General features: G+C 43.5%; 1 protein-coding gene across 1 annotated transcript in view; it reads left to right on the forward strand.

Annotated features, from left to right (window-relative positions):
* ENPP1 (ectonucleotide pyrophosphatase/phosphodiesterase 1) overlaps positions 1-20,602 on the forward strand; it is a 612,613-nt gene that overhangs the window by 91,154 nt on the left and 500,857 nt on the right. Inside the window, exons 2-3 of the mRNA XM_086927432.1 lie at positions 3,706-3,778; positions 6,695-6,811. Of these exons, the coding sequence (XP_086783558.1) occupies positions 3,706-3,778; positions 6,695-6,811 (190 nt within the window). The remainder of the gene's footprint in view (positions 1-3,705; positions 3,779-6,694; positions 6,812-20,602) is intronic.

Below are 20,602 nucleotides of genomic sequence, written 5' to 3' on the forward strand. Positions count from 1 at the left end.
AGATTGACTAGAGTTGTGCTGGCCGTGTTAGCTTTCAAGATCTTGGTTTTTCCCCGATAGATGTTGAGGCAAAGTTGTGCTGATGTGGCTACAACAGTGTTAGTTGTCTCTTGTATCTGCAGATGGCTCTGAGAGAGTAGGGCCAGGTCGTCTGCAAAGTCCAGGCCATTGAGCTGTGTACACGATGTGCACTGGGTCCCATTTCTTCGCCTTGCTCTGGATGTCTTCTTGATCCAGTCTATGGCCAGCAGGAAGAAAAAAAAGGCAACAGCAAAACACCTTGGTGGACTTTGGTCCTCACGAAGAAGGCTCTTGTGAGTTGTCCTCCATGGACTATAAGGCAGGTCATTCTCCCGTGATTCTCTCAAGTTTATATGGCATTCCATTGAGGCACAGGAGTTTCTAAAGGGTCTCTTTGTCCACTTCTGCCTTCTCATAGTCAATGAAGTTGACATAGATGGAGGAGTTCCATTCCATAGACTGATTAATGATGTTGTGCAGTATTGCAACCTAGTCTGTGCAGGACCTAGCCAGGTGGTGGTCTCGCTACTAAGTATCCACTTGTTCCTTCATTCTATTCAGGAAGCCTCTGTTTAACACTTTGCCTGGGGTTGATAGAAGTAATATCCCTCTGTAGTTAATGTAGTTACTCAGGTCACCTTTCTGGGGGATTTTGATGAAATATCCATCCTTTCAGTTTGATGTCCCCTTTTTCCTCTTCTCAGATCCTTTCAAACAAGGGGTAGGGTCTGTCTACTGATGTTTCAATGCCTGCCTTCAGTACCTCTGCAGGAACGTTGTCAGGTTCTACTGCCATCCCATTTCTCAGATGTTTGATGGCTTGCTGTATTTCTTCCTTAGTTGATCTGCTACAGTTGATATGCAAGTCCTTGTCAGCTGGCTGTATGTCTCGTGTAGACTGTGGATGGGGCTGATTTAGATGTTCTTTAGAGTGCTCCATCCATCCTCGTTGCTGACCTTCGTCACCCATGATTGTCTTTTCAGCTTTGCTTTCAATAGATCTTTCTGGCTTGCTGTATCTACCGGAGAGTTTCCTCGTTATGTTGTAGAGATCTATCAAGTTTCCATGGCGTGCTTCCTCCTGGGCTTCTGTGGCAAGGCAATTGATAACTCTTCACTTGTCTGACCTTAGGCTTCTGTATGCTTCCTTGTTGGTTTTGGTGTATTCGCCTTGCGCTTTTGCTTTTTCTGCTCTTGTTCGTCTGGTGTTGTCTACAGCTTTCTTCTCGTTTCTTGTTTGGATTTTACTGAGTCTCGTGGAGATCCATTCTTTATGCTGGTGTTTCCAGGGATCCAGTACCTCCTGGCAGTTTGATGTCACTGGTTCTATGGTCTTCTCCTGCTGACTTTCTACTGGGTCTCTAGTGTCCTCTAGTTCTTGTAGGATTTAAAACTTGTTATTGAGGGTGACTGAGTATTCACTCTGTTTCTGTGCTTCTTTGAGGATGGTGATGTTACATTGCTGGCGTTGATTTGTCTGTTCCATCCATGCTTTCTTCAGCTTTAGCTTAAACCTGGCCACAACGAGCTGATGGCCTGACCTCATGCCCACTCCTCATCACTCTCACATCCTGCAGGGAACTCCATAACAACTTAGCAATGCAGACATGGTTGATCTGATTCTCTGTTGAATGGTCTGGGACACCCTCTTTGCCTTGTTTATTCTGTGTGGGGGAATACACTACCTTCCTATTACCAAACTCAGTGTTGTCGCTTCCAATCTTGGCATTGAGGTCCCATGACAGTATGGTGATGTCTCTCTCAAGGCATTTCTCCAGGATGGACTAGAGTCCGCTGTAAAACTGTTCTTTTTTTTATCTTCTTTGCTGTCATTTGTAGGTACATACCACTACATAATAATCATGTTGGTCCGCTTTTTTTTTACTTTGTGCAGAAGGTGGCTATGATAATTCTGGGACTGTGGGCTTCCCAACCAATCTGTTGGCTGCTGGCATTTGCATTAATGCTACTCCCTGAGTGTGTGAGGCATTATTTTCCTCATGTCCGGAATACGGCAGCATTCCTCCTGGAGCCAGTCTTTTCAGTCCAGACTGTGCCCATCTGGTCTCGCTGATGCCAAGCAGGGCAAGGTTGCATTTTTTAAATCTCTGCTGCCACTTGGGCTGTCTCACCTGTCTCATAGCTGGCCCACACATTCCATGCCTTGCTGATGATGGTCTTGGTCGAAAGCAGGTGGATCAGCTTTGTGGCTTCCAGGGATCTCTTACTTTCACCACAAAGCATTGTAGCTCTCGTGAAGTAGATTCCTGTCCCCCCAAGGCCGGGTATTTCTTTTGGCCTTTTTGTTGATGTTTCTATAGCATGGATTTATTTTCACACGGTGGGCCAGTGGTTGAATCAATTACAGAATAAACATGTCATGGGAACTCAATAAGAATTGAGAAATCCAACAATTAGTTTTGAGTTCCATGCTCGAAAGCACCAACATGTCGAGAGCTTTTACAATATTTGTCAGATTTCTTGTATGGAATGCTATAGCATGCCAAAAGTATCGCTTGTGACATCAGTTGAAATATGTTTGTTTACATTGTACACAGATGTGGATCGCATTCCAAGGCTGTGATTAAGACCTTAATTTGCTATTCTCAAAGCCTAATATTCACCATTCTACTATTAGCAAAGATTGATGAAAAACGTTCTTTAGACGTGATTACTCTTTTCCAATTATTGACCATCTACAACTTGTAAAGAATATACATAATATTCTATCTGAGGGGTCGGCGAGAGATACCTTTGTAGTGGAGTCAGTGTATCACCTCTTTGACCGTGATGGCTTTGGGGTATTTGGCAAATTCTGGGAAATCTAATTCTTATTAGATATTTTTATGAGATAATTAATTATTGATTTAATGTTTTCCCCATCCATAGCATAAATCTGTTTTCCTATATTCTTACAAAATGCAGCTGTGACTTTTAGTCCCTCCTTAGGAATTGGCCAAAACGTACTGCAAGCACTCTAGAGGGGGGGCCTTAAAGGGCTAAAAATAGAGCACTAGCCTGCATCAGTAGAAGGAGAGAAAGATGAAGATTGTGGACTGTTAACATAATACAGGTTTTGGGACTGACGGGTAGTCTTTCTAATTGATAACTCAGGACGAGTTGTACCTTGTGGCCTCTGTCCCTACTACAGCTTATCCTAAGAAAGCCAGAAGAGCTTTAGCAATTTTAAGATATTCACATGAGTATCTATATTGAACTAATTTATATCGTCTTCTGTTAAACAAAAAATCTAACATGGGTTTGACCCTCCTAGAAACCGTGTAGACATCAGGTTTGAAGTCAGGGCAGTGGTGCCTGGGCCAAAGGCAGCCTCTTTTGGCTGTTTTCTAACTCCCAACCATGGGAGAGGGGTAATTTCTTCATGGCTCGTATCAAACCCCATTGCAACCTAGCAACGCCATTTGTGGTACATTAGTGACCCGCCTACCTAAGCTGTTTTGTTTAAATATTTTTATTAACATTCCTGCCTACCTAAGCTGTTAGGCATCTTTCTTCTTTCATGCCACAAAAATTATCTTGGAAAATAAATGTATAACCCTTCTTGGAAAAACTACATTATCCTGCAGGAGAAGCAAGTATTACGATTTGCTGGCGCACAATATTAATCTGTGGAGACAAAGGAAAAAAAGTGAACACATCTATTGTTTTTCCCTTTTATACTAGGTTCTGTGCGTTGGCATGCTAGCCACGGTCCTCGGATGCATATTTGGATTAAAGCCCAGCTGTGCAAAAGAAGGTAATGTGTTTGAATCTTTCTACTGTTTTGTATGTAAGCCATCTTTCATTTTGTCGTTATGTGTATTTGGTAATCCGATTGATAGCCATTTCTAATGTTTTACCACAGAGGGTGAGGATGTATATGTTCAAGAGTAAAGGGAAAACTTTTGAGATTTCAGGTCACTGGACTGCTTTTATGAAACACTGTCGCCATATTTTATCCTAATACACAATCGGGTTTAGTAAGATGCACGAGGCAAGAGATATACAGGGATGTGGAATTCTTATAGCCCGACACCTAGGACATATTGTTTGGGCTCAAGGCCAACAAGTTTTCATGTGTATTTTGTCCTAGTGACAAATTGGCCCTAAACCACTGCAGCACAAACCCTTTGGCTGCCAGTTTGCAGTACCTCATTATGGACTGGGAAGGGCACTGTCTGCAGTTAAGATATTTTTGTCCATATGTTACGGCTGTTCAAACTTGTATTTATGGTTCATTAATTGAAAGCCTTTATATTTGGGGTGAGCGCTCCAAGTAAATGTTGTAAGCTCTAATTGCACTCTTGACAGTGGTTCCAGCATAAAAATGTGTACACGTTTTCAAAGTTTAGCACTAAGAGATTATGTATAATGTTCCCAGAATGTTCTCTGATTTCATGCAAATATTTGCAGAAGCTTGAAAGCAAGATTGATTCTTTGCTTTCAAAATAAAATTTTAACCGCTTAACCGCGGCGGCAATTCCGCCGTGGAGCGGCGGTTAAAAAGGAGTGGGCTGGGCCGGAGCACTTCGGAGGTAGTGTTTGCGACGGCCGTTGGCAGACAGAAGCAGCGAAGAGGTTACTAAAAAATGAAAGCATTTAGTAACATGTGTTGATGCATAATAGTATTTCCCAAAAATATTCATAATGGAAAATCAGCATAATGAGTTTTAATAAGATTATAGAAAACAAAAATAAACAAGCATTGACAAAGGCAGTAGATCTCAAATTGGTGGTCAGCTTTTTAGTCTTGTGAATGTGTGAATTGTTTTGGAATGGTTTTTGTAAAACCTTATTGGTGTGGGAGCTCTAGTCCCTCACTATTATAACAAACATTCGCAATAGCAAAACTTCTCGAAAAGCACACAATGCCACAGTAGTTACTTGCACTGAACAAAACTACTTTGTGTGCCAATATGCTCCTTGTGAAATACAACTTGAGGCTGCATAAAAAGTTTGCGATAAGGCCCACTATAACCAATTGCTGTACAATAAATCATTTTATATGAAATCAAATACGTTACTTTGCCTCATCTTTCCATCCCACCATAGCTAGTTGTGAGCCAGTTGGAATACTAATTTAATATATTCCTCACGGTTTTACGACTTGGTTCTGAACATGATGTTTTTTCACCTGCCCCAAATTATGTGGAAAACTCACTTTGTTAGAATTTCTTTTGAAAAAGCTGAGAAAGTGTTAATCTGTTTTATGCGCACTTGTTACTTTTGCTGATTCAGGAGGCGCTCTTCAGCTGGATAGGGATACTGAGGCGTGGGCTAGCTACTACGCCCAATGTGTGCCTCTGAAGTTCATATTGCCAATGATTTTACATGCTGGATGTCTTGTTCCTGTGTCTCATACTGGCTCTAAATGTCTTTTATATTTGAAAGAAGTGTCTGACTGTCCCAGGGCAATTCTACTCAGACAGTTGTGCCCCCATGTATGCATGCATACATACGCTTATTCGATTTGTTTTGTTTTGTGTCCGAGTTAAAAGCTCCAAATTCGTTTGTGTCTCGCCTGTTTCCATAATCTGAATCTGAAGCCAAGTGATTGTATACAAGATGATCAGAGAGGGTTAACTCATTTGTGTGAATACCTTTTCATCGATCCTGTCAATATTTTCAGGACTTACCTAGCAGCAAAGAGGCCTTGTCTATTCAATGTAGACTTGGAGTAGGCAGTGAGTCCAACCCTTGCTTATAACTGTATGTTTCTCTTCCCAGTGCAAATATGGCTGCAATGCATGCGCACACTCGCACAATGGCCACGTTTGAATGATTTTTGTTTTGCTTTAAGTAAAATTCTCTCAAGATGGTCGCCGTGCATGTGCTTGCAAATGTGTTGGCCATCTTGAAAGGATATTTAGTTAAAGTAAATGAAAACACATTCAAACATTGCAGCCAGCCATAAATGTGCACAGCTGAGCAGTTGCCATCTTTCAATGGCTTTAATATTGCCTTGAGAAAATCATTTGAAGTTGGCAGCCGCAATTGCACACCGCAACCAGCTTGGTGTGATAATTCAAAGCTGGGTGCTGTGCATGTAAACCTTGCAGCAATTTTCAAAGCATTTGTATTGAAACAAAAGAAAAATTAGTTCAAGACGGGCATCGTGCATGCAACAGCCATCTTGAAAGGATTTTTCTTGAAGCAGAAATACATCATTCAAATATTGGCACTGTGTATTAGCTTGCATAGTTGATGGTCATCTTTCAAAGCTTTTTCATTTGCTTTGAGAAAAATGATTCCATGATGGTGGCTGCGCATAATGTCCTTTGTGTAATGATTATGCACAATGATTATGCTTTGTGGCCATCTTGCATTTAAAAAAATAAATGGCAATGTCAAAAGGTTTCACAAGTGAAACCTATTGGCTTTGACAGTGCATTAACATTTTCTTTTGATTCATACGATTTTGTTTGTAAAATGAGTTTGAGTCATAAAAAAGGACCTTATTATGGGTAAATTGGTTGAAAATGATAAGGAAAATATAAGCAACAAAATGGTTGTACAGAGAACAGCAAAACTAACTTTCGAACTCCTCTTTAGTGTCTTTTTGTTATTTTTGCCAGGCTCCGTCCTGTAAAGCATGCCCGGTTATGTGGCTTATGCTATATTCACATGCAAAATTTTGCCTGAAAGCAAATGTCTCTCTTTTTAACTGTTTCAGTGAAAACGTGCAAAAATCGCTGTTTTGAGCGGAAATTTGGGAGCTGCCGCTGTGACAGTGCCTGCGTAGAACTTGGAAACTGCTGTTTAGATTACCAAGAAGTTTGCATAATGCCAGGTAGGGTAAAAAATCATCTAAATTTCTTTCAGGAAAAATGTTTGTTTTCCAGTGGTCTGTCCTACAGACACACGTAACAGCCCTATGCTTGAAATGCACAGAACCCACACAGAGAAGTGCTACATGTCAACATTTCTAGAAAACACTGTGTCAACAACTACCAATGATAATATAAAACAGGTTTGGAACTCAAATCGAACGTCTATGCATGCAGTAACACAAGCACTGCAGGCACTCTGCAGGGTTTTAATGCATTCCATGTGTGTTCAATCAATCAATCAATAATTTGTAAAGCGCACTACATACCCGCGAAGGTCTCAAGGCGCTGGGGGGGGGCGGGCACTACTGATCGAACAGCCAGGTCTTGAATATCCTCCTGAAGGTCAGCTGGTCTTGGGTCTGTTGTAGGCTCAGTGGGAGGGTGTTCCATGTCTTGGCGGCTAGGTGGGAGAAGGATCTCCCACCGGTGGTTGTTCTTCGGATGCGCGGAACGGTGGCGAGTGAGAGGTCGGCGGAGCGTAGCTGGCGGGTGGGGATGTAGAAGGAGAGCCGTCTGTTGAGGTAGGCTGGACCTGTCTTGTGGAGTGCCTTGTGTGCGTGGGTGAGGAGCTTGAAGGATATCCTCTTGTTGACAGGGAGCCAGTGCAGGTTTCTCAGGTGGGGGGTGATGTGGCCGTGGCATGGTACATCGAGGATCAGTCGTGCAGAGGCGTTTTGGATGCGTTGGGGTCGTTTGATGAGCTTGGTCGGGGCTCCTGCATAGAGGGTGTTTCCGTAGTAGAGTCTGCTGCTGACGAGGGCCTGGGTGACTGTCTTTCTTGTATCAGTCAGGATCCATCTGTAGATCTTGCGGAGCATGCGGAGGGGGTTGAAGCAGGAGGAGGAGACGGCGTTGACTTGCTTGGTAATTGAGAGTGTTGAGTCGAGGATGATTCCCAGGTTGCGTGCCTGGTCGGTGGGTGTCGGGGCTGCCCCCAGTGCCGTCGGCCACCAGGAGCCGTCCCAGGCTGAAGGGTTGGATCCGAGGATGAAGACCTCTGTCTTGTCCGAGTTCAGCTTCAGACAGCTGGTCTTCATCCAGCCGGCAACGGCCTTCATTCCTTCATGAAGGTTGGCTTTGGCGGTGATGGGGTCCTTGGTGAGGGAGAGGATCAGTTGAGTGTCGTCGGCATAGGAGATTATGTTCAGGTCGTGCTGTCGGGCTACGTGTGCGAGCGGGGCCATGTAAATGTTGAACAGCGTCGGGCTGAGGGAGCATCCCTGGGGCATGCCGCAGATGATCTCAGAGGCTTTGAAACGGAATGGGGGAGGCAGGCGCTCTGGGTTCTGCTGGAGAGGAAGGAGGTGGTCCAATCCAGAGCCTTGTCTCGGATCCCTGTGGCGTGGAGGCATGCACATAGTGTGTGGTGGCAGACGGTGTTGAAGGCAGCAGAGAGGTCTATGAGGATGAGTGCTGCGTTCTCGCTGTTGTTCAGCAGGGTCCTGATGTCGTAGGTAGCGGCGATTAGGGCAGTCTCGGTGCTGGGGTTGCTGCGGAACCCTGACTGGGAAGGGTCCAGGATTCGGTTTTCTTCGAGGTATCGGGTTAGCTGTCTGTTGATGGTTTTCTCGATTACCTTAGCTGGGAAGGGGAGCAGAGAGATGGGCCGGAAGTTCTTGAGGTCTATTGGGTCTGCCTTAGGTATTTTGAGTAGGGCATTGATCTCGGCGTGTTTCCAGATCTCTAGGAAGATCCCAGTCTCAAGGGAGAGATTGATGACGTTGCGCAGGTGGGGTGCGATGGAGCTGCTTGCTCTGTTGAAGACTGCTTGCTCTGTTCAATGGAGCATCAGGACAACTGGAGTCATTGAGCTCCGCTTCTTAAAAAACATCAGAATCATGACAACCATGAACTTCAGTGGAAAAGCAATGTGCCTTTTAACAGACCGTATGATATGTTATACGCTACTTGTATAGTATGCAACATTCACTAGTGTGGCCATCTTGGGACTATAACAGGCAGTTTAACAAAAGCATTTGTGTGAAAGGCAGGTAGTACTAATGTGTTCTTTTATATGCTGTTACTTGCCTTTGTTAACTGAGCACAAAACTTCTAACACCCTGTTAGGTGTATTGGTGTTTGTTGTTCTTAGTAAAAGTGCAAAGAGGACACACCTTTCCATTTGTACTAAATGTACATGAATATTCCCATTTTATTCTTACGTTAGTTGCTTTGGAGCCAATTCACCAACAAAAATAAGGATACTGAAAAACATTGGATTGTTGGTTGACTGGATGTAAGCCCTGGTCAACCAACAGCCACAATCCCTTGTAGGGTGAACCAAAAAAAGTCACTAAATTAACCTATAATTACCCATGGGTAGCATTACACAAAAAGTAGTCAGGCTTAACTGAAAGGCAGTGTGTACATTTATTTATGCAGCACACAAACATTATTAAATTAACATTAATAAAGTACAAAATACAACACACGACAAATCCCAAACCAAATTAGAAAAGGCATTGGCATAGCCAATAGGTCTCGCCTTTGGGACCTTTGTAAGTTTTTGGCCCCAGTGATTGGCTTTTGCAATGTTTTTAAGCTATGTTAAAGAGCTCTACAGCACCACCCTACAATTACTCTACAGCACCACTTAACAGCACTTCTCTACAGTAGCCCTTTACAGCATCATTCTGAAGCACCACTTTGCAGCACCACTCTGCAGCACCCCTTTATAGCATCATTCTAAAGCACCACTCTGCAGCACCCCTTTACAGCACCAATCTAAAGCACCACTCTGCAGCACCACTCCACAGCACCAATCTAAACCACCACTCTGCAGCACCACTCTGCAGTACCCCTTTACAGTACCCCTTTACAGCACTAATCTAAACCACCACTCTGCAGTACCCCTTTACAGCACCACTCTGCAGCACCACTCTACAGTACCCCTTTACAGCACCAATTTAAACCACCACTCTGCAGCACCACTCTACAGTACCCCTTTACAGCACCATTCTACAGTACCCCTTTACAGCACCACTTTACAGTACCCCTTTCCAGCACCAATCTAAAGCACCCTTCTGCAGCACCACTCTGCCGCACCAATCTAAATCACCACTCTGCAGCACCACTCTGCAGTACCCCTTTACAGTACCCCTTTACAGCACTAATCTAAACCACCACTCTGCAGTACCCCTTTACAGCACCACTCTGCAGCACCACTCTACAGTACCCCTTTACAGCACCAATTTAAACCACCACTCTGCAGCACCACTCTACAGTACCCCTTTACAGCACCATTCTACAGTACCCCTTTACAGCACCACTTTACAGTACCCCTTTCCAGCACCAATCTAAAGCACCCTTCTGCAGCACCACTCTGCCGCACCAATCTAAATCACCACTCTGCAGCACTCCTTTACAACACCAATCTAAACCACCACTCTGCAGCACCACTGTACAGTACCCCTTTGCAGCACCAATCTAAACCACCACTCTGCAGCACCACTATAGCACCACTATACAGTGCCCCTGTACAGCACCAATCTAAACCACCCCTCTGCAGCACCACTGTACAGCACCACTGTACAGCACCACTCTGCAGTACCCCTTTACAGCACCAATCTAAACCACCACTGTGCAGCACCACTGTACAGCACCACTCTACAGCACCACTCTACAGTACCCCTTTACAGCACCAATATAAACCACCACTCTGCAGCACCACTCTGCAGCACCACTCTGCAGCACCACTCTGCAGCACCACTCTAGCACCACTCTACAGTACCCCTTTACAGCACCAATATAAACCACCACTCTGCAGCACCACTCTGCAGTACCCCTTTACAGCACCAATCTTATCCACCACTCTGCAGCCCCACTCTGCAGCACCCCTTTACAGCACCAATCTAAACCACCACCCTGCAGCACCACTCTACAGTACCCCTTTACAGCACCAATATAAACCACCACTCTGCAGCACCATTCTGCAGTACCCCTTTACAGCACCAATCTTATCCACCACTCTGCAGCCCCACTCTGCAGCACCCCTTTACAGCACCAATCTAAACCACCACCCTGCAGCACCACTCTGCAGCACCCCTATACAGCACCAATATACAACACCAATCTGCAGCACCACTCTACACTACTACTTTACAGCACCAATCTAAACCACCTTTCTGCAGCACCACTACACAGCACCACTCTGCAGCACCACTCTACAGTACCCCTTACAGCACCAATCTAAACCCTCACTCTGCAGCACTACTCTACAGTACCCTTTTACAGCACCAATTTAAACCAACACTCTGCAGCACCACTGTACAGCACCACTGTACAGCACAACTCTGCAGCACCACTAAGCAGAACCACTCTATAGCACAAATTATGGTAACTTTTTAGTAACTGTGGACATTAGTAAACAGCACCTTCCTAGGTATGTCCACGTAGGTTACCAGTGAAGCTCAGTTTTTTTTTATTTAGGGTAACCCTACATTGCAAAACAAAATAATCAAAATGTGTGTGGGCAGCTTGTATAGCAAGCCCCCCCCCCCCCCCCACGTGTGTTTGAAATGCATTAACACCTTGCTTCTAAAAGACGACCAACTGAAGCCGCCAACAAGTCTGGAGTGGTGTGAAGCGTTCCAATAGTTTGTAAATGGATTTGAATGGAAGTCTGGGGTGGCACAGTAAAGAGAAAAGCCTCTTCCTTCTAAAGATTATCATAGAAAGGGATGTAAATGTGGCTTTGATCAACTTGCACATATGGGGGCTGTTTAAACTACAGGCTGGCAATTGTCTTAAACAGAACCAGATGTTGTACGAAAATTAACATTCCATTTGAGCTGTAGCAGTTTTGTTTGTAAAAAGTGTCACGAAATTCTCTCCCATAAGTGCTCCCTTTTTAGACCCACTCTTTAAACCTATAGGCTAACATTAAAGCAGGCATAATGTAGCATTGTGGAGGTGGGGAGTAGGGCCTTTCTATTGAACGCACGTCATTGGCAGTGTTAATGTGAGCAGAGCGCGTCCTGGAGCTATCCCACAGCCTTAATTGTTGATAAACCCACTGTGCAGCCGAGGAACCAAATGTTGATGTGAAAACTTCCTGAGGAGGAGCACTTTAAACATTAATAATGTAAAGCAGGTCTCGAAATTGAAGAAGTGCCCAAACATTTGGGAATGCCTAAACTTCTTGATAAACACATTGTTTTTCATGTTTAAAAAATATTGCATTACCTCTTGCACATAAATAAAAAGACAGGGAGAGAAAAAAACGTATGGAAAAGAAAACCGAAATAGGCGTTATAGAAAGTAGTGCATAGAAACAAAAAACTAAGACATAGTAAGACAGAAAGAGGTGTAGATAGATAGGGAAGCATAGACCGGGGTACAGAGAAATAGAGCGAGAACAACTGTGACAGCACAGTGCGTGAGAGAAGCCAGTAGATGGTAGGGCTGAGGGCAGAGTCGGTGACTTCAGCGCTCAAGCAAGGAGCGCCCTGGAGCCAACCCAAGGCCTTATCATTTGTTATACCAACTGTGAACCAGCGGGACACGGATGTAAATGCTAATACTAGGGGGGAGTGCAAGCAAAGGAGCATTCACAGCGATAAAAGACACAAATGAAACTGACGAAGAGGGAGGGGGGAGTGTGAGCAGAGGAGCCTGATTACAGCAATAAAAACACAGATGGCTGATGTGCACGTGCTAAATGTCTCGAAGAGACAGCATGTGCTGTCTCAAGTGAAACCTAAAAAGGAAATGTTGATACATTATTTGAAATCAAATTGACAAAACTCCAATCGGTAGCTGAGTATATAGTATACCACTCTAAAAGGGACTTAAAGTAAATTAATTATGCCAATTAGGTATATGCCATTTAGACCATGTTTAGGGGAGTGAGCACAAGATTTTGCACACTTAACCACTTCTAATCAATGCTAAAGTCCTATGGCCTACAAAAACAAATGTCAACAAAAATTGGAGGTACGTAGGTAAAACATTTGGAGGAAGACCACCCTAAGGCTGACAGGTCTGACAGGTCTAACAGGTACTTAGATTTTGATACAGAATTGTACAATGAAAGGGAATGGTCATCACCCTTTCATTACAGTTTTGTGGGCAACAATTTTGAAAGGACTTAGCTATCCATTCTGTTACTTGACCTGAAAATGATATTCATGAATCAACTTAGTGTAACTCTCTTGTCACCTGAAGTAATTTCCATATCACTGTACACCACTCTAGTAAATCTTTTGACTGCTCTGCTTTATTAAGTGGAACATTTTTACCGAAATAGTTTTACATTTAATTGCTTAGTTTGTCAAAAATGTATGAAAAATCGTGCATATATAATTAAACATCGCACTTTTTCAGAAATCATAACATTACAGCCATATTATAATATAATTATTGTATTCATACACATTCTATGTTATTGTATAGGCCAAATTATAAAAATGCACGCCCAGGGTTTGTCAATCCCTATACATCTGTAATCCGTTTAAAGGGAAAAATGTAAAAGTAACTTTTCTAAGTAAAATTGACAGAAAGAATATGCTATTCATGGTCTTGCTTATTGTTCACTCTTAGAGTAAAACCTGAATTCGTTATGACTATCAGATGGTAAACGGACAAAATATCGACTACAAAATATCGAATGGACATAATATCGAGTACAAAATATAGGCTGGACAGAATATTGAATGGACAGAATATAGACATCAAAAATATTGTTTTGACGGTAAGTAATGTAATATTGAATTTTGAAATATAGATAGTCAAAATATCGAAGTACATAATATAGGTTAATAAAAATATCGAACATTTAATAATATCGATTTTTTTATAGTGTATTTTATGTGTTAAAAGTGTTTGTTATAATGTAATTTAATTAATGAATTTAATGTTGTTTAAATTTTGCGCAATTTAATTCTGTAGCGGTTTGTGGGTTTATAGGGGAATAGGGTGGGAAATAATTTAATTATAATTAATTAAGTATGTAAATTTATTTATTGGTATTTGTTTATAATTGTTAATACATTTTTATTTTGTAATTAATTACATTTTAATTGCCAATCAATTTTATTTAATTGATTTATTGATAATTATGTTAATTTAACTAATTTAATTTCTGTAGCGGGTTGTGGGTTTATAGGGGCGTAGGGTGGGAAGTAATTTATTTATAATTAATTAAATATGTTAATTTATGTAGTGTTATTTATTTATAATTAATTGTTAAATAATTTTTATTTGGTAATTAATTACATATGCCGCAGCTGGAGCAAGATCACCGCAGAGCAGCTCACCGCCTCCCTCAGCCAGAACACTCCCACCAGCACAACGGACCCCAACGAAGCAGCCAGCAACCTCACCAAGTGGCTGACCACCTGCGATGATGACCTCGCACCACTAAAGAACCCTCCCAGCAGACCCGGCAGCAAGAAAACCCCCTGGTTCACCGACTAACTCAAGGAATCCAAGAACTGCCGCACCCTCGAGAAAGCCTGGTGGCTCGACCACACCACAGACAACTGGACCGCCCTCAAGCACGCCACCCGCAAACACCATCAGCTGATCCGCGCCACCAAGAAGACGGCACTCCAAGAATGACTGGACAACAATGCCCACGACAGCAAGGAACTCTTCAGCATCGTCAAAGAGTTCTCCAACCCCAGCGCCGGAACTAACGACATCACTCCCTTGCAAGACCTCTGCGACTCACTCGCCTCTTTCTTCCACCGCAAGATCGCCAACATACACAACAGCTTCGACTCACAGACCACGCACCCTACCACCGAACCAACGCCCGCCACCACCACCCTCTGCAACTGGACCCCGATCAGCACCGAAGACACCACCCGCACGATGAACTCCATCTACTCCGGATCACCAACCGACCCGTGCCCACACCACGTCTTCAACAAAGCCGTCGCCACCATTGCACCCCATCTCCGAGACCCCATCAACTCCTCCTTCCACACCGTCACCTTCCCGGAGACCTGAAAGCATGCCCAGCTGACCGGCCTCCTGAAGAAACCAAGGGCGGACCCCAGCTACCTCAAGAACTACCGTCCCATCTCGCTCCTCCCTTTTCTGGCCAAAGTCATCGAGAAGACCGTCAACAAACAGCTTGCCGCCTTCCTCGAGACGAACGGATCCCTCGACCACTCGCAGTCCGGATTTCGGGCCAACCACAGCACCGAGACCGCCCTGATCGCAGCCACCGACGACATCAGAACCCTGATCGACAACGGGGAAACAGCGGCCCTCATCCTCCTGGACCTCTCCGCAGCGTTCGACACGGTCTGCCACCGAACCCTAGTGAAGCGCCTCAGCAACATCGGAATCCGAGAGAAAGCGCTGGAATGGATCATCTCGTTCCTCACCGGAAGAACCCAGAGAGTCCGCCTCCCTCCGTTCAGATCCGATGCCACCGAAGTCATCTGCGGCGTACCACAAGAATCTTCTCTCAGCCCGACCCTCTTCAACGTCTACATGAGCCCCCTCGCAGCCATCGCACGCCAACACAACCTCAACATCATCTCCTACGCCGACGACACCCAGCTGATCCTCTCCCTCACCAACGATCCTACCACCACCAGAGCCAACCTACACGAAGGGATGAAAGACGTCGCCGACTGGATGAGGAACAGCCACCTTAAACTGAACTCAGACAAGACGGTAGTCCTCATCCTGGGATCATCACCCTCCGCCTGGGACGACTCCTGGTGGCCCCCGGCCCTGGGCACCGCTCCCAAACCAACGGACCATGCACGCAACCTGGGCTTCATCCTGGACTCCTCCCTGTCAATGACCAGACATGTCAACGCCGTTTCTTCCTCGTGCTTCAACACCCTGCGCATGCTCCGCAAGATCTTCAGACGGATCCCCACTGAAACCAGGAAGACCGTCACCCAGGCACTCGTCACCAGCCGACTGGACTACGGGAACGCCCTCTACGCTGGAACCACAGCCAAACTCCAGAGAAGACTCCAACGCATCCAGAACGCCTCCGCGCGACTCATCCTGGACTTCCCCCAACACAGCCACATCACCGGACACCTGAGAGAACTGCACTGGCTCCCCGTCAGCAAGAGAATCACGTTCAGACTCCTCACCCACGCACACAAGGCTCTCCACGACCTGGGCCCCAAGTACCTCAACGACCGCATGACCTTCTATACGCCCACGCGCCAGCTACGATCAACCAGCCACGCACTCGCCACCGTACCACGCATCCGCAGAGCCACCGCCGGAGGAAGATCCTTCTCCTACCTGGCAGCCAAGACTTGGAACTCCCTCCCCATTCACCTTCGCCGAACCCAAGACCATCTCTCCTACAGGAAGCAACTCAAGACCTGGCTGTTCGAGCAGTAACATATCCCTCTCCCTCAGCGCCTTGAGACCCTCCCGGGTGAGTAGCGCGCTATATAAATGCCGTGATTGATTGATTGATTGATTGATTGATTTTAATTGCCAATTAATTTTATTTAAATGATTAATTGATAATTATGTTAATTTGACTAATTTAATTTTTTGAGCGGGTTGTGAGTTTATAGGGGAATAGGGTGGGAAGTAATTTAATCATAATTAATTAATATGTTAATTTATGTAGTGTTATTTATTTATAAATAATTGTTAAATAATTTTTATTTGGTAATTATTTAAATTTTAATTGAGAATATATTTTATTAAATAGATGAATTGATAATTATGTTAATTTTACTAATTTATTTTCTGTAGTGGGTTGTGGGTTTATAGGGGAATAGGGTGGGAAGTAATTAAATTATAACTAATTACATAAGTCAATTTTTTGGGGGTGTTTATTAGATTTTAATTGTTAATTAATTAGTAATTAAAAAGTTAATTAAGTGTTAATTTGTAATTAATTAGTATTAATAGATAACTAATTGTAATGATTAAATTAAATTAGTATTTGTAATTAATTATTATATTATATTAAATTGGTAATTAATTTTGTATAGATATTAATATATATATATATTTAAATAATATATGAAGTATCTACTTTCCCTACTGTTGCACTCACTGGAGTGGGAATATTAATTTTTACCCCTACGCTATCCAAAGCTTTCCCTACTGTTGCACTCTCTGGAGTGGGAATAGTAAGTTTTACCCCTACGCTATCCAACGCTTTCCCTACTGTTGCACTCTCTGGAGTGGGAATAGTAATTTTTACCCCTACGCTATCCAACGCTTTCCCTACTGTTGCACTCTCTAAAGTGGGAATAGTAATTTTTACCTCTAGCTATCCAACGCCTTATCTAATGCTGTACTCTCTGGGGTGGGAATAGTAATTTTACACTTCCGCTATCCTACGGTAATAATATTGGATATTTTTTAATTATATTATGTTACTAAATATAGATGTTTTCACAAATAGGATTGTAAAACATTTTTTTTATAACTTTAAATAATTCTTTAATTATTATTAGGTAATTTAAGTATTTTTAAGTATTTTTTAGTACATAATTTTTAATATTAATTTAACATTGTTTTTAATAAAGTCGATATTTTTACAAACTATATTCTTGTAAACGATATTTTTTACTCAATATTTTTGTACTTACCTGTTTGTAGATACAAAGTCGATATTTTGTCTGTCGATATTTTTTCGCCGATATTTTTGGTAGTCGATATTATGTCCCTTGATATTATGTCAGTGATCCCTATCAGATCCCACCTGGGGCCACAGGGCCGTCAGGGCCACAATGGTGGTTGTTGCATATCTTATTGTTCTTCTGGTATCCTCCTTCTGGCTTTGGCTGTGCAAACTGTGTCAAGTACATCTGTTCTGCACTTGACTCTCAGGGTAGCGAGCACAAGCAGTCCAAGACTCTTCAGGGAGGCAATGTGGGGGAGAAAAACTCAGAACTTAAAGATCAAACTAGAGACAATAATTCACTGTCTAGTCCGGTGTTTATCTTAAGTAAACTTAAATGTTACAGCAAAACGAAATACTTCACATGTTAATGGGACTTGGTTCATGAAGAGTAATCCGGACTGCAGGTTTCGGCTAAGCACCCCTCCTTGGTCATATGAGGTTCTCATGATCTTTAATACTTTAAGGCATAGTAGGGCTGGACTGGGCAACAATAGCAAAACTGTGAGTTCTCCAAGTGATAACTATGCAGTGTTGACCCTTAGATCAGTATGTGCGCTCTTGACCTAAAAGTTCATGTTGGTATAATTTTGCCTCTAATGCAGGCATGTCTTTACAATTCAAGATTCAGTATATGTGACTTTCTTCCAGGTATGTGTTACCTTTTTGCCTGGGACACTTCTGTAGTAGTTCCAGTGTTGTAGCCTGTTTTGCACCTTTGTTGACCTGGGAAATAGTGCAGGACCATGGATAGCAGCCTCACTGTTGCCTGGCATCTCTCAGGTTCACATAGCAGCTTGCCTAGATGTTGAGTGGAGTTTCCTGCGCATTTGTCCACGGTGTGTGCATTCCGTTACAGCGATTACAGAGATCCTCCTTGGCGCATTGTACGATGAGCAGCAGTAGCATTTTCCTCTCTGAATACACTGCAGGTATGCTGGACAGTACACAGCAGACTTGAGTTGCTAGTGTCTTCATGAACCACGCCTGGAGACCAGGTGACCTCTCTTGTCTTGGTCACCACTGGTTGCACTTCCCATATTTTTTTACCTCTTCTGGGTGCCCCCACATTAGGAACATGTTGGCCTTCTCCCCAATGGTTCCCTTTCAAATATCATTTTGTGTATGTAGCGCAAACACAGCCTTTTTACAAGGTAATGGCTCTCATAGCAAGTAGTGATATGGTGGAGTCAAACAAGAGTATCCAAAACATGGGGACAATCAAGTGTGAAGACTCTGCACTTAGTTGTCAATGTAAGCTTTGCCTAGAAACGCAACAACAGAATCTTCGGGCCCAATCATTCCTCTGATCATCCACCAAATGGCAGTCCCCAGGAAAATCTAATCTGCAATCCCTTGCTAGACGGGCCTCAGAATTTCTAAGAGTAAACTTGTCTCCATCCCTATCTTACTGTCTGAGCCTCCAGCTTCAGGAATGCAAACAGTACACTTCCACTTTATGGGACAGTTATATTCATCCTCTATATTCTGCCATCTAAACTAGGGGGAATCAAGAATGGATCCTAGCCTTATTCACCAGTAGGTCTTCAAAACCCAATATGTTTCTGCCAGTGCTTTAGTTCAATAACTCGCATGGGGAGCATACAAACGATTGATTTAGGCCCAGCTCTTAGTACTGGGGTGAATGTATTCAATTGTTATGCATTCTGTCCATAAATTGTTCTTTTTGGATTTGTCACACTGAGTGGGATGGGTATGTCCAGTCGGGGGGCCCGTGCTCTCCATGCCACTGGAGTCTAGCTATCCTGGCTGATGAGGGGTGAAACCCTGAAACCGGTCCTAGGATGCTTTTTTGCAGTCCAGGGAGGACCTGGCCAGGCAATTTGGGCTGGACTGTTCCCATTGGCCGCAGGGTCAAGCCCGGTTTTGCATATGGCTGGGTTTAAACTGGAATGGCATTGGGAGCAAAAAAAACAAAGGAAATAGGCCCAGATCTCTGTACTGGGATGAATGTTTGACATTGTTCTGCATTCTCTCCATGAATTGTTCTGGTGCATTAGTTCAATAACTTGGCATAACCTAAAAGATTGAACACACACCATAGAACTCTCCCGTTCCGCATTTAAAACAGTGGAACATGGAGGTATCTCAGGGCTCAGCATTAAGCCCAACCCTCTTTAACATTTATCTGCACCCTCTTCCAGCCCTCATTAGATCATTTTACGTTATCTTCATAAACTTTGCGGATGATACTCAGTTGATGATTCTAATCTTGGATAACTTTCAGCCAGAGTTACTGGATATGTGTGATGACTGTCTGAGAGACGTCTCGAGCTGGTTGAGCATCAACCTCTTAAAGTTAATGGAGATAAAATGGAAATTCTTCACTGCTCTACGGGCAAGCAAACGGCCGGGCTACCTTCTCACTTTTGGCACTCTATGAATATTGCCAGCCGGGAACTGTCCTCTGCGGTATACAACTTAGGGGTTCATCTTGATAACAAGCTCTCTTGAACTCCTGTGGCAGCTTGTTTTGCCCTGCTTTGCTCCCTCGGTAAAATGTTGCCTTTTCTACCATTGTCCGAAAGAACACTGGTGATACAAAGTACGATCCTGAGTAGACTTGATTACTATAGTGCTCTTTTCCTAGGCTCTCTTAACTTCTTACTCAAGAAATTGCATCAACTTCAAGCTGTGGCTGCTGAGGTTGCACTGAATGTGCCTAGACATTTATCGTGTTCTCTAGGTCTGGTGGAGTCCCTCTGGCTCCTGGTGGAGTAAAGAATTGTCTTCAAATTGCTTTGCATTATTTTCAGAGCGATGCATACAAATTTTCCTATTTTTCTCCAAAAATTCAAGCGCTACTCACCTTTGAGAGATCCGCGCTCTTCCAAGTCTAATATTCTCTTTATTCCCAAATTTCTTTACGTCCAGACTGGTGGTCGGTCCTTCTCAATCAGAGCTGCTCAACTCTGGAACAGCTTCCTGCCTTTTCTAAGAGCATATCAAGATCTGCTCTTTTTTAGGAAAGCATTAAACACATGTCTCTTTCCTCCTTAATTTCGTTTATGATCAGACGGTTCTGACAGGTTTTTCTAGGAGGCAAACACCAGAATTCCTTTGAGGTCTCAGTTGCGCTTTATAAATACTGGTTCATTCATTCAATTACATAGACCATAGTCCCATGCCATAAAAGTGGGCACGCTTTGGTTGCACC

The sequence above is a fragment of the Lissotriton vulgaris genome, chromosome 6 (genome assembly GCF_964263255.1).
Source record: "Lissotriton vulgaris chromosome 6, aLisVul1.2, whole genome shotgun sequence".
Classification (NCBI taxonomy): domain Eukaryota; kingdom Metazoa; phylum Chordata; class Amphibia; order Caudata; family Salamandridae; genus Lissotriton; species Lissotriton vulgaris.